Source organism: Miscanthus floridulus, chromosome 3 (genome assembly GCF_019320115.1).
Source record: "Miscanthus floridulus cultivar M001 chromosome 3, ASM1932011v1, whole genome shotgun sequence".
NCBI lineage: Eukaryota > Viridiplantae > Streptophyta > Magnoliopsida > Poales > Poaceae > Miscanthus > Miscanthus floridulus.
In genome coordinates, this window is record NC_089582.1 from 39,210,542 (window position 1) to 39,224,301 (window position 13,760).

At 43.9% G+C, this 13,760-nt stretch overlaps 1 protein-coding gene across 1 annotated transcript; it reads right to left on the bottom strand.

Moving 5' to 3' along the window:
* Window positions 1-4,920: 4,920 nt before the first annotated feature.
* On the bottom strand, window positions 4,921-13,441 carry LOC136545502 (exocyst complex component EXO84B-like). The gene is made up of 7 exons (XM_066537518.1): window positions 12,946-13,441; window positions 11,128-11,225; window positions 9,033-10,074; window positions 7,791-8,300; window positions 6,913-7,101; window positions 6,706-6,839; window positions 4,921-5,367 (listed from the first exon to the last, which is right to left on the bottom strand). Exons 1-7 carry the CDS (start codon window positions 13,147-13,149, stop codon window positions 5,205-5,207), a joined length of 2,340 nt encoding a protein of 779 aa, XP_066393615.1. The 5' UTR covers window positions 13,150-13,441; the 3' UTR covers window positions 4,921-5,204.
* Window positions 13,442-13,760: the final 319 nt, after the last annotated feature.

Here is a 13,760-nt window from a genome sequence, read left to right on the forward strand (position 1 = left end):
GGACCAAAAGTACTGATCATGATTGCTCGAAAGGTATTCAGGAAAGCTGTGTGATGGTTTGTCATGGTTTCTCCCATAGCTTTATAAACTAGGGCTGCCATCTTCTGAGCATCCTCCTCTTCAGTGTAATCAGTTTGATGCGGAAGAAGAACCCTTGGCATTGACTGCTTTTGAAACACTTTATTGCTCTTGTTTTTGGAAAAAGACATCAAGCATTTCCGTTGGTATTGCTCACATGCTTGTAGCACTAAATCCTTGTAATTATCTGGCAATTCTGCCATGCTTACATCCAGAACATGATCATTGTTGATCTCAGACGCCATCTCGAACTAACAGATTGTCCCACCGGGCGTGCCAAAAAGTGTGTTGACACAAAATGTGACGCACTGTGCCTCACACACAGCAAGCCGAAAAGCGTAGCTTCAATCGGGTTCCCGGGTGCTTCGTTATCCGGAAGCGTGCCAGTCAGTTTGACCTGAAAAACTAACAAGGGATAAAACAATTAAATGTCAAACCAGAACATGTCGGGTAATACCAGACAGTTCCACATATACGGCCCTGAAGCCACTTACAACGACATACAACTATAAAGAGCTGTCTGCCAATGAGTTCATAAATCTTTCAGCTAATCGTAAGATGAATACACAGTTGAGACCTGATTGCCGAATACACGTGCATGGGAAGACATGTTTGAACAAGTGAAATTAATTATGAGTTAATGCATAACCAAGCTCGGCAGTTCAGCCGAATTAGGGGTCCATGAAGAAGGAACGTGCAAATAAAAACGATTAAACTAATCTAAAACCTGCGTCTGCCGCACGACACCTGGTTTTGTTAAAGCTTAAACATGATTAACATGCATGAACCCGCAACATGTGACAACCTAGATTAAAATAATTCGGCCATTATGAGCACGCTATCTAGTTGCAAAGATATTATGAAAAAGCAATGATCGTTGAAGCACGAATAAAATCACAAGAAAGAAAAGGCCGAACAATATCAATCTAGATTGGGCAGAAGTGTGTTACAAATATATATAAAATGTTCCGTAACATGCAACACTTGGATAACTTAATGAATCTATTTAGATTTTGCCATATCTAAAAGAGCCGATAACTGTCTTGCTTTTACTGAGCATATTGAGCAAACGCCTGCCGCACGGTATCTACTCATAAACAAAGCATAAGCAAAGACTTCTTGATTGTCAAACAAAGATCCGCCGCACGACCATTGAAAACAAACAAGACTACTTGCATCATGTCTAAATCCACCGCATGATACTAAACATGATAACAAGGTTGTCGGAACTTACGGAGGTCGACGGATCGATGACTCCTCTCGAAGAACTCGACGACACGACAAAAGGACTCGAAAGTTGGCACGGGGCCGGTTGTATTGATTTGGTTGTGAACCCTTATTACAATGGTCGAGGGTCAATATTTATACCCTAGACAAAACACGAGTCCTGGAGGACTACGATTTACAAAGGAACCTAAAAATAAACTTGGAAACTCACGATTCCTTACCCTAAACTCTTAGAGTCCTTTACTATTACAACTTTCACCTCTTCGATCGGCCTTGCCTGCCATCTTCTGTTTTTCCCGAATGGAATTACCGCCTTCTGGAGTAACCGACCGCAATGCATTTAGCCGACCGCTTGCCTCGTTTGCCGAATACCTTTCTTCCCGCACGTGGGTCTACCTGTCATCTTCCAGAATCGACCAAAATCCAGTGTTAACACACCCCCCAGATGATTCTGCTCGAATCACCCGGGGGCTCAGGGGATACACCCGTGGGTGCGCTCGCGCGCACCCGCTGACAAAACAAAAACCTCCACCGTTGGCAACATGAAACCCCCCCCCCAGATGGTTCTACCCAAACCGCCCGGGGGCTCGGGAGCTACACCCATGGGTGCGCTCACGCGCACCCGCCGTTGAGACAAAAATCCCCCAGACGATTCTGCCCAAATCACCTGGGGGCTCGGGGGCTCCTGTCGGGTTCATAAACCTGGGGTCCCTCGTGGACCGGCTTCCTCGCAAAGGCTCGGCTCAAGCAGACAGGGTGCAACTCATGGGCCGGCCCAAGTATCTAAACAGCAGGCCAGAAAGGCGATCCAATCACCGACCGGAAGGTCTAGCCGAGGAGGAGCAACGCCGGTTTTCTGACTCCGGCCCACCTCTCCGACTGGAGAGCTCACTTCGGTCTCTAGCCACCTTCGGACAGCCTCTCCGACCGGAAGGCCTGGCCAAAGCACCACTTCTGACTCCGACCCCACATCTTCGACCGGGGTACGCAAAAACCCCGCTCACTGTTCTTCTCCGACTGGCGCAATCAGAGCCGACTGGGACCAACCGGCCGGGGACGGCCACTTGGAAAGGACCAGGGAACGAACAGAGAAAGCAAGGCAGGGCGCACAAGTCAAACCACGATACTAAGGACCGTACCCTGTACACCTGCATAAACAGTACTCTGCAACCTCCCTGACACACAGTGTTGTAGGCGCCGAATTTTCCCTACAGTATTGTGGGTGCCATTAAACTCCCATATTGTAAGGCTCCCCCCACATGCCTCTGGGCATCAACAGTGTTGTGGGCGCCGACATTTACGTATCAAGTAAACATGGTGAAACTCCTCACATGCCTCTGGGCATCAATAGTATTGCAGGTACCGACATCTGCCATACCCGAACAAAACGACGAAACCTTCCACATGCAACCAACATCCAACAGTGTTGTAGACGCCTACCATCATCCTGTACCCGCCGGCGTGGGCAACAAGACTTAGAAGCATATACACACTCTCTCTCACTCACTTATAAGGCCATCTCCTTCATCTATAAAAGGGGATGTGCTCTCTCCTAACATTCAAGTGATTCCAGATTCATTAGATCGACCAAGTTCACTAGCACACAACCACAGAACCGCCAGGTTCGAACCACAAGCACACGCTTGAACACTTAGCTCATAGCGAAGCTTCTGTCGCTCTCGGCCCTTCCGACCGGAGCCCGGCCGGACCTCTTGTACCCCTCATCTTTCTCCTTCTCGTTTGTAACCCCACTGCAAACTTCGAGCACCTGGACTCAGGAATAAAGTCACCGACCGACTCAAACTGGACGTAGGGCACGTTGCCTGAACCAGTATAAACCCTGTGTCATCGAGTGCTAGGCCACCTCCGATCATAACGTACTGCAAAACTACAAATATTTACTTGTTGGTCACTTTCTGCACCGACAGAGGCTTTGTGCGCCTGCTATCTCCCAAAGACGCCGTTCCTCGCTACTAACATTAAGAGCCCTTGCAATGCTATGAGCAGCTCCGTCAAAAACACACAAATTGCGGTGAGTCCAAAGAACCCAAGCACCTAATTGAGACCTTTCTTTTGCTGTTCTGGAGCAGCATGCCACAATTTGTCCCACCAATCATCGAACACCATATCAGTTGCCTGAGGAGCGAATTGTTGCAACCCAACCTGACATAGCAGGGAATACCAGTATTGCCTTGCAAAGGGACAGGATACTAGAAGATGGTTAATTGTCTCTTGCTCCTGATCGCATAAAGGACAACGTTCTGGACAGGGCAGATCTCGACGGGTAAGACGATCAGCCGTCCAACACTTGTCATGTTCGACTAACCATAAGAAGAACTTGCATTTTCCGGGGGCCTAGGTCTTCCAAATCCGTTCCCAAGGTCTAAATAGAATTGATCCTTGAAAGAGATATTCATATGCAAATTTTGCTGAGTATTGTCCTGAGGGGGATAGAGCTTTGCCTCTCAATTAAGGAAGGAGAGAAAAGTTTTATGCACAGGTCTTAGTTCAGCAGAAAGGGGAGGCAAAGGAGGAAAAAAAGATCATCATACACTGATACAGCTACCGCGTGAATCCTAGCTTGCTAGCCTTTCCTTTGTAAAGCCCTTTTCCTTTGTGCAGTATCTTCCTTGACTCTTGAGGCAACCTGTAAAGCCAATTCCTGGGCATCGTTGAAAATTCTTGGATTTCTCTCGTTCCAAAGATTCCAGCATGTGTAGATCACCAAACTGTTGAAGCGTCTTCTTTCTTCTTTTGCGACCTTGGGCATGGTCTCTTCCCACCATGTTCTCAAGTGGGCAGGATCTTGGTCGAACTGTGTCAGCTGGGTGTCAAAGTGCTCCCATGATAGGATTTGGGTCCATACGAACGGCCAGAAAAGTGATAGGTGTAAGCATGTTTCCAAAAGACCATCATATAGTACATCCTCTTTTTGCAGGTGGTCTGCTGTTAGTATTTTCTCCGCCTCCTACCATTCTGGCTGATCACGGAGCTCTTTTTTTTGTCAGCTCGCGATACTCGTGGCCTTCCACTTACGGAATCTGGATGCCCTCTGCGCGTAGCGCTCGTGTTTTATATTGCCGCGCATAAAACAAGTTTCGAGACGCATGGCCGCATTTTGTTGTTATTACGTGAGTCATTACCAGTGAGAGCACCACGCCGCAACTTTGTCTTTTGCTTCCATTTTTCTTTTCAATAGATTCGATTTAACAATGTGCAGAAACAAATTTAAAACTTTTTTTGACCTGACAAGTAATGTAGGCATAAGCGACTTCACAATTCATATACAACGCCTAGAAAAGATTTGGCAATTCAGTATTTCAGTTACCGCCAGTGAGCTGTCATGGAAAAGGTTATACACAATATAGGAGAAACTCTGCAAATATCTTCTATCAATCGTGTCATGATAAAAAAAAATTCATGAAACGTGAACGAATAGCCGCCAAACTTCAGTGAGCATATGAAGCCATATGCTGCACTGACAATGTTCATGAAGATCGAAAAGAGTTGTCCATCCTCTAATGTAGAGGCACGATGGGCGTACTGTACACAGGGGAAAAAAAACACTTTTCAAACAACTTCAAGCGCAGAATCCTGTATCCATGAAATGTAATGTGGCAAACTGGCAAGTAAAAACTGATGAAAGAATGATACAGATAGGTGCAGATCTCATGCCATACGGCCATGCAACACATGAAGGCCTCAGTTCTCTAAAACAAAATGACTCAAGCTTTCTTTTCCTAGGTCAAACAATTATCCCTCTATGCTAATACTAGCACAAAAAGTTTTGAAAAAGAAAAGGAAGAAGAAAAAAAACAAATGAGTGGAGGAATAGGTTGAAAGAATATACTATTGATTATTATACAATGATCTGCCTACAAAAAACACCAACTTGCAAACTAGGAGCTGCCGTGGGATTTGAACGATGACATGGAGTGCGCTGAAACTGAGGCCGTTGGGCTGTTCACTTCCCTGTCACCATTGGCAGCTCTACCCCTTCCACTGATCATGCTGACAACTTCTTGGGAGACATCCATGAACCAATCGTCGCCCGGAAGGACACTGCAAAAAAGCAAGAATGTTGGTTTGTTGATAGTAGAAGCAAAAATCTGTGAGAAACTCCCTCATGGCCTCATGGGCAAGAGAAAACCAGCTGTAGCTCTGTTAGAAACTACCTCAGCGGCACAGCCTCATGTATCAAGAAACATGTGAGGGAATCCTTGCAAGACTTTTCAGAAGTATGACTGAACTAAGGGTAGGTAGGATGCCTTGTTAGTGTTCAAGTACAGCAGCTCAGTGTTTCTAAGGCATCAGGTGCCTAGACGATGAGGCGCTCGCAGGGAGCAAGGCGTCCCGCCGCCCAGCCAAAAGTAGTGAGAGATCCAAAGAGACTGGAGGTGAAAGAGAGGAAAACGATATATGGAACCAACCAGCAAGACCATTGAGCCACCTCCTCTCTCATCCCCACCAAATCAGGCGCCGGCAACCAGTGTGCAGCACCGCCTGGATCATCTGCAGCGGCGGCGGCTGATCCAGAAGGGGGACACAACAGAGGTCGATCTGAGGGAGCAGCAGCAAGAGAGAGGGAAGGAGCGGAGCCGCAGATGAGCAGAGGGCAGGCTGCCCGCGCGCGAGTGAGAGGAGCATGGGAGATGCGGTGGCGCTGCACCTACATGAGAGAGAAGCAGAGAGCCAGGCCCAGGCGGCGTGCATGGACATGGGAGCGTGCATCCCTGTCTCTGTGACCTGAGAAGGGATATGTATGGAAGGGACCTCGTGGGAAAGCTCAGCCAATCACTCTTTTCATTTGCCCTTTTCTGGTTTTTCTTTTTCTTTCCTCCCTGCTGTTATTTTCCTATTTCTTAGGATGGTAAGGCATCGCCTAACCTCGCCTTATGAAGGCCCCTAGGCATTATGAGGCGGTATGTCGCCACGCCTCGCCTTACCACCTTAAAAACCATGCAGCAGCTAACAGTGAATTCGAAAGGTAGATGTTTGGTATCAGTTAGCTGAAGTTTAAGAGATTGCTTCGTACATTCTTTTTCATTTTCTGAAAGCTATTTGAATAATTATCGAGGTCTTCTCTTATAGCCATTTTTCTCAAAAGTCAAAACCATCCTAGTAGGACAATTTGTTTAGGTTACTACCGGCTGCCAGTTGCAATTACTGTAGGCTACAGAGGGCAGCAGGCTACAGCCTACAGGGACATATAACTCAAGTTATAACTTATTCTTCATCCTCTTGTTTTCTAGAGAGAGGAACATCGGTGTAATCCAAATTATACAAGGCAAAATACAACAAATTTACATAATGAAAATTAGCAATTTTTTAAGTATGGAAATAAAAGAATCAGCATTTAATTCTGAACCAAAAGAAGGGCAAACGTGAGAAGCATTGTACCTATCAGGATTCATTCCAGTAGCAGAAAATGCAGCCATTGCTCTATCAATGACGTCCAAAATGACTTGATGTACATGTCTAGAGAGAAAACGACCTTGCCCAAATATGATGACAAATTGCATGTCCAGGTAGAACTGCAAAGAATGGAAAATTTGAAAAATAACAGTTGGCAAAGTAAAGAAAATAAAAAGGAGTAAAGGGGCTTACCTGTTGCAGACCTAGGGGGCCTAAAGGTTTTGCTCCCTGTTCAATCTCTTCCCAGAAGGCCTGGTCCTCTGAGAGCCACAGTATGACTGTCTCAGTGAGGCGCATCATTAGCAAAGTAGCAAATCTTTCTCTACCAACAAACATTTCTGCAGCAATGCTTGCCATCCTGTTTAACTTTGCATACAGTTCCTGCAATAAACAGCAGATGACATTTATCCAAAGACTAGTATTATCTATGACACGCTTGCCCCATGCAAACAAAAACAACTCGTTTTGACAAAAGAATCTTCGCCATGAAACCTGCTATCTTAACAAATTACATCCAATATGAAGCATATAAGCAACAGAGAAGGCCTATTTATCAAAGTGGCAAGTCCATATGACCCCTTTTTACCTATTCTTTTTTTGTGTGACTATGCTACTCAAATTTTGATAGTGCAACATTGGGCTATTAAAATTGTGCTAATATGATTTTTTTTTTAAACATATTCCAGGGTTCAACTAGAAGAATCGTCAAAATTAAGGTGGGTAGTATAAGCTTCTCTTTCAGAATTCTACATGAAACCCATCCATCCTAGTGACTTAAACACCATGGTTCCCAAAAGCCACTTTTGTCCATATGCTCAATTAATTTAGTCCCTAATGTCCTCTTTTAGGTATATGATCATGATAAAATGACTGGTTATAATAATACATAAAGGTTTCCAAGCAACAGAATGAAAAGATGTACAATGGTCTCGAAGTTGGTATCTTATAGACTGAGACGTTAGTTTGGAAGGGGAATTAGAAGGACAAAAGCATATGTTAATAATCTGAAATTATCCAAAATCCCAGGTATTTACATGAGAAACACCCAAACGATTGATTCCAGTAAGTACCTGGAAAATTGGAGATGGAACCCACTCTGGTTCTTCAACAGTATTGTCCATGCTGATATACATTTCTGCGCTGAGATGAGTATCACCCTCATCTGTAAATATAAGTTCAAGAGCATGCTGCCTGCAAAAACTATCTCTCAACCTGTCCACCATTCTTTGTAGTTTTCTTTTCCATTCACGTTGCTCAGGCACACGATTTTGTTTATCTGTTCCTCTTTTACGCAAATCATCCATAGACTGGCTTATTGACGGTAACTTCATAGCTGCTCTAGGTAGTAACTCCTCAGCTAGTAGAGATGCATTAGCTAATAAAGCTAACTGCTGCTCTTCAGTCTCTGCCATTCTAACAATCTTATGACCTAAACCATCTAAGTTAGCTTCATCATCCATGGAACCAGGTAAAGCACTTACAAGCAAATTTACATATGAATTGAAAATTTGTGTGATCCCGTCCATTGTTGAACCACCTAATTGCAAGCTAAGTAGTGGTGCAACGTCCTCAAAGAAATCCTGAAATTCAACAAGACAGGCTTAGTATAAAGCCAAGATACAAGCTATTCATCACCTCCGAAGAAGCTGACTGCAATGGAAGTAGTGTCTAGCAAATATTTCTTGAATGCAAAAGTGAGGACAAGGAAAATTCTGTTTCAAGTTTAAGCAAAACTTTCATGATTCAACTAGTGATTCAAGACAGCTCTGCTGGCATCATCAATCATTCGAGTGATTGCACACCTACTGTATCAGTTCAACACACTATAACTAGTCTGAAATACATAAAAAGGACAGGAGAAAAAGGCCATCTGAGGACTTTCTGAGAAATTAATGCAACATTTGGTGAATCTTGCATCTTTGATGAGAACATAAGTTCAACAGACAATGCAAGTAAGAACAGGAAACAAAGATGGAGTTCAAAAGGACGCCTGAGGTAGTGGCAAAAGAAATATTTGGTCATAGACACGTCGCTATGCCATGCCATATAACACTGTAATCGGAGCTAGGATGCTTGATTGCGATCTGTGTTTAGAATTGGAAATGGATTCAGGCAACATTGATTACATACAGTAGGAAGCAAAAAAGTGTAACAGTAATGCATACTCTCTGTAATGTGGTTGTGTTACATTTTAGAGAACCAAACAGTATCTTTGTTGGTACAAGATTTTAAAAAAGATTATTATCATCTGTCTGGATACAATAAAAAGATAGATTCGTTCTTGTAATTTAACGATAAGAGGTAACCATTACCTGAACCATTGAATTGAAACGGTGTGCGCTGCTAGAGAGCTTTGGCTGAAGTGCCAAATTAGCAGCAGACGATCTAATTAATGGACGAATACCAGTTGTGGGATATGTGAGTATCCAGTTATCAGCTGCGGCTAGTGCAGCAGTACTCTCCTCGATTCTCCTCAAGTTAGCATCTAATGCTTGCTCAAGACTGGGCTTGAATTGTTTGAGTAGAACAGATGAAACAGACAGACCACGAGCTTCCAGCAAAGAACAATGGCCAAGTGATATCTGAACACATTCTGCAGCTGCGCTCAAGCCTCCAGCAGCTGCACAAGAGGACAACACATGCCTCTTTACCAGGAGCGCAAAGGACATAACCTGCTTGGTAGCCCATGTTACCAGTTCAGATGCGTAACATGACTCGTCACCAAAGACATCCACAGAGTCACTGAGTGCCTGAGCAATGACTGAAAAAACTTGTTGAGCAAGTGCTGCAGTGTATGCTCCACCATATGACGTGCTAGATGGATGTATAGTTTGCATATTGCATTGAAGCCTTTGATTATGTGCACTGAGTAAGAGGCTGTGAGCTCGGGGGCCATCACCAAGTCTTTTGAGGGCAGAAGCCGCAGCTCGAAGCTCAATACCACGAGTGGAAGACTGACAAGCAGCTTCAGCAAGCTGATCTGCCAGCCTCTGACGATTATCAGAGACGGATCTTTTCAAAGCCGAAACTTCAGCTGCAGTTAGAGTCTGTTTTCGTTTTGCATCAACAGCAACCCGTTCTGCTTCATCCAGTGCATCCAGTGCTTCATCCACTCTTCGTTCAGCTAGCAAAACATCAAGCATGTCAGGGAAATCTGCAGACCATTTCTGTATTTCTGAAGGCTCCTGATCTTCAACATTGGATATGTCATCTTCTGCAGAACCTTCAGGGCCTGAAGTCAATGAATCTATCTGAACTCCTTCAGATAGACCGTGAATTAAAGCTGCCTGTGTATTAAGCAGATTTCTGATTGACAGTAGCTCCCCTTCAAGGTCTGATATCTCCTTAGATGTTCTGATGACAAGAAAATCCATACGGAGTAATTATTTGAGCAAAGGATGTCCCACAATGGTACAAAGCAAACTTTGATTTCACATGTCACAAACTAGACACTAAAGAAGAAAAGTTCAGGGCGAATATAAAAAGATAACATTGATACAACCCTCAATCAATAAAAACAGGTATGCTAATACTAGATAAGGAAATAATCTTTGGAATTGTCAAAGCATTTGAGAGAAACAAAACCAGATATACATATGAATGAGAGGACAAAGATATTATCAACTCAACAATATAGTAGGCAAATACCTTTTCATAAGCATTGGTTTAATGGATTAAATAATTCAACTCATAAAGAAAAAGATTTGAATAGCACTCAATTACTAAAAAATTAATAGCTGTTTCTGTAGGCAGCATTCAGCATGATGATGGTTAAGAGCTGTTATGCGAAAGAAAAATAAATGATAATAAAAAGATACTACACAATGCCATGTACTGTTCACCAGCAATGTCGCTGCTCGCCTCCCTTCAGCAACATGGTTGAGGTCCACTCAAATCCTCCCAGTCCACTGCGCCCCCTATCGACCTCATCATCCACTGTGCCCCCTCCTGACCTCCCTATTCTGGCCACTCCATAGCCACCATGGCCGCAGGCTCATTCGCAACCATGGCTACGGCATTGATGGCAACCGCATGAGGTGCTGAGGACAGCGAGGGCAGTCATGGCAACCAGTCAGATCCATGATTAATCAATTCTGTCTGTTTGATGGATGCCCTAGTTTCTTGTATGTATTCGTTGCTTGGCTGAATGGATTGCTTGAATTTATTGCATTTGTGTCACCCTTTTGAGGGGAGTTTCTCTTGCTGCGGTGAGAGCCATCGGGTGACAACTGGATCTCAAGTGCTTATTAGCCATGGGTTTGGGTGTTGCAGGTGCGTGCTTGGTTTTATGTCCCAAGATTTGTGGTGGAGGGCTGTTTAATGCACCCATATCTAACCCAACCCGTTGCCATCCCTAAATAGCACAACACATTTAAGGAAATTTTGCAGAAGAGGTGAATGCCAGACCTGATAAATGCAGCATAATTTGCATAAACACTTCTGCGCATCTCTTCAGCTGAAGCCTTCTTTAGGTCTTGGAGATAAGAACACAAATGTCTTATTTCCTGCAATGAATTTGGTTTTCTTGTCAGTTATTTCTGGTGCACACTCTAACAATATACTGATCGCTCAGGTGGAATTCAACACTTCAACAATGTCAGCAGCATACGAAACAACAATAAGCAGATGACTAGGAGAGTAGGGCAGATGTCTTAAGAAACAAAATTGTGAAATGCCAAGAGAGTAAAAAGACCAATGCCAATGTCATCATGCCTCAGAAAATAGCATTAGCTAGTGCATTATAAAGAATCCATAAAAAAATCCATGGAAATGCATTACTACATATCTGCATCCCAGATATTGAAATATGACAATTTTAAAAGCTATGGAAAATGAGAAACTCAGTCCAAATTATTCTCATGAACCAAATCCACTGTCCAAACATGAAAGTCAAATGAAGAGATTTTATTTTTTTAGCAAGAACAAATTAGGAATATTACACAGTGGTTATACTAAACCAGAAAAAAAAAAGGAATTTTGCTGAAATTCCAAAACCAAAAAAGATCAGCAGCCTTTCATACAATTCAAACAAGAGATGTACAATACTCACTCCTACAAAGGGTTGGCTGTAGATCCAAAAGTTAAAAATTTCTAAACTTGCATGGATTTTGTTAGGCTGGAGGGAAGTTATCCCAGTTGCCACAAAAAGCAAACATTGAAGTAACACCCTTAGTGAGGAATAGAGAAAACACATGATACAAAATCTGTTGCATTCTCAATGGTTTACTCAAAAGCTAACACAAAACTAAAAACCCTAACTCAATTAATATAGCATGCAAGGGCAAATTCTTTAAATTGAGTAGCTTTTCAAGCTGCAGATGATACCAAAAGAACAAAACACCATTTTTTCTATCACCAAAAAAGCAATGTATTTAGAACACAGAGATGTATTAGCATGGTCATGGTCCCTTTAATTGCTCTGATCATCATAATTAGGTATGGACTCAAAACTTCTGTAGCAATAGCCATATACCAAACTCAATGCACTATTTCCAAAAGCAATGGCATGAATTCCCCATGTCCACCAGAAAATTGAATATAACCGCATTTCATTTCTAAATGGCAGCATAAACATAACCACATTTCATTTCTAAGTAAAACCCGACACATAACCATATCATGATGCAAACTGAAGAGTGGCAGCATATCCAAGCGTAAACTCAAGTATTTCAAAATCCCTGGCTTGTACTCAAATGTGCAGATAAAATCATAAGACAATACTCCGTTGTTTGGGACATACTCAGTTTTCTAATTTCAACACACAACACAATAAACAGAAAAAAATATTTGCCACCAGTATAAAAATTCTTCCTCTAGATGAGTGGAGCATCCAAATTCCGATATGATCCCCACAAGTTATGCCACATCATTTTTTCACTGCAAAGTACCCATTGCGCTAGGAACACACACACACACACACATTGAGATGTCCATCAAGCACCCTCCTGCAAAATGTCGAAGTGCATTCCCTGAATCACCAATCGTCCAGAGAACAGAATCACCCCTGTTGCGCAATTCGCCTGAATTCCAACACCAACCACTGCCCCCACAGATCACATTCGCCTACTCCAATAGACACCCCACCATGCAACAACGAAATGAGACCTCTCCCCACCACCCCCGCGGTCCAACCCACCCTGACAACAGGCGCAGCAGCAGGATGGGAGCCGGCGAGCTGGACCTCGCAACGCGGCCGGATCAGAGATGGCAGGCAGGCAGGCTCACCTTCTCGTTCATGGTCTGGCACTTGGACTGCACGTAGGCGTCGGGATCGAAGTTGTCGGTCTTGAAGATCTTGAGCTTGTCGGCGAGCTGCACCCCGCCGTCGCCGCCGCCGCCGCCCCCGCTCCCCACCGCGGCGGCGCTGCCCACGGGGAACACCCCCGAGTGGCCCGCGGGCCGCGACCGCGACGACTTGGCCGACGCCATCCGAGATCCAGAACACCTCCTCACGCGACGACCGGGCCTCCTCCAACTCCTCCTCGGCAATGGCGAATGGATGGGTTCCTCGAGACGGAGTTGGCGAGGGGGAGATTGCTGCGGTTGCGGGGTGGTGGGAGTTGTTGCTCGCCAATCAATCAATCGATCAATCAAACGAACAAATGCAGGGGAGGAAGGAGACGGATGATTTGGGGCGACTCGGCTTGCCTTGGCTGGCGTAGGCTGGGTTGGGTTTGGTTCGCAGAAGAATACGATTATTTTTTGTATTTTTGCGTCGAAAATAGGCGATGATGATTTGTGCGTGGGATTACGCGTGCGCCTGAAGTTTAAGTTTCCGCCCAGACCTTTAGTTGTTATTCTACAGTGGAGTACATGACAATGACCTTGGAAACGGGCCATCAGGTTTGTTTCTGTTCGCCCCCGTACACCGAGTCAAACTATTTTAAACTAATAAAGTAAATTTATTTATATAAAAATGCCAATACTTTTTTATATTAAAAAATATCATTAGATTCACTGTTTTTTATTTACATATTTAGTGTCACGCGAATATTGATGATATTTTCTATAAATTTGATCGATTTTATTGAACGAAGGTA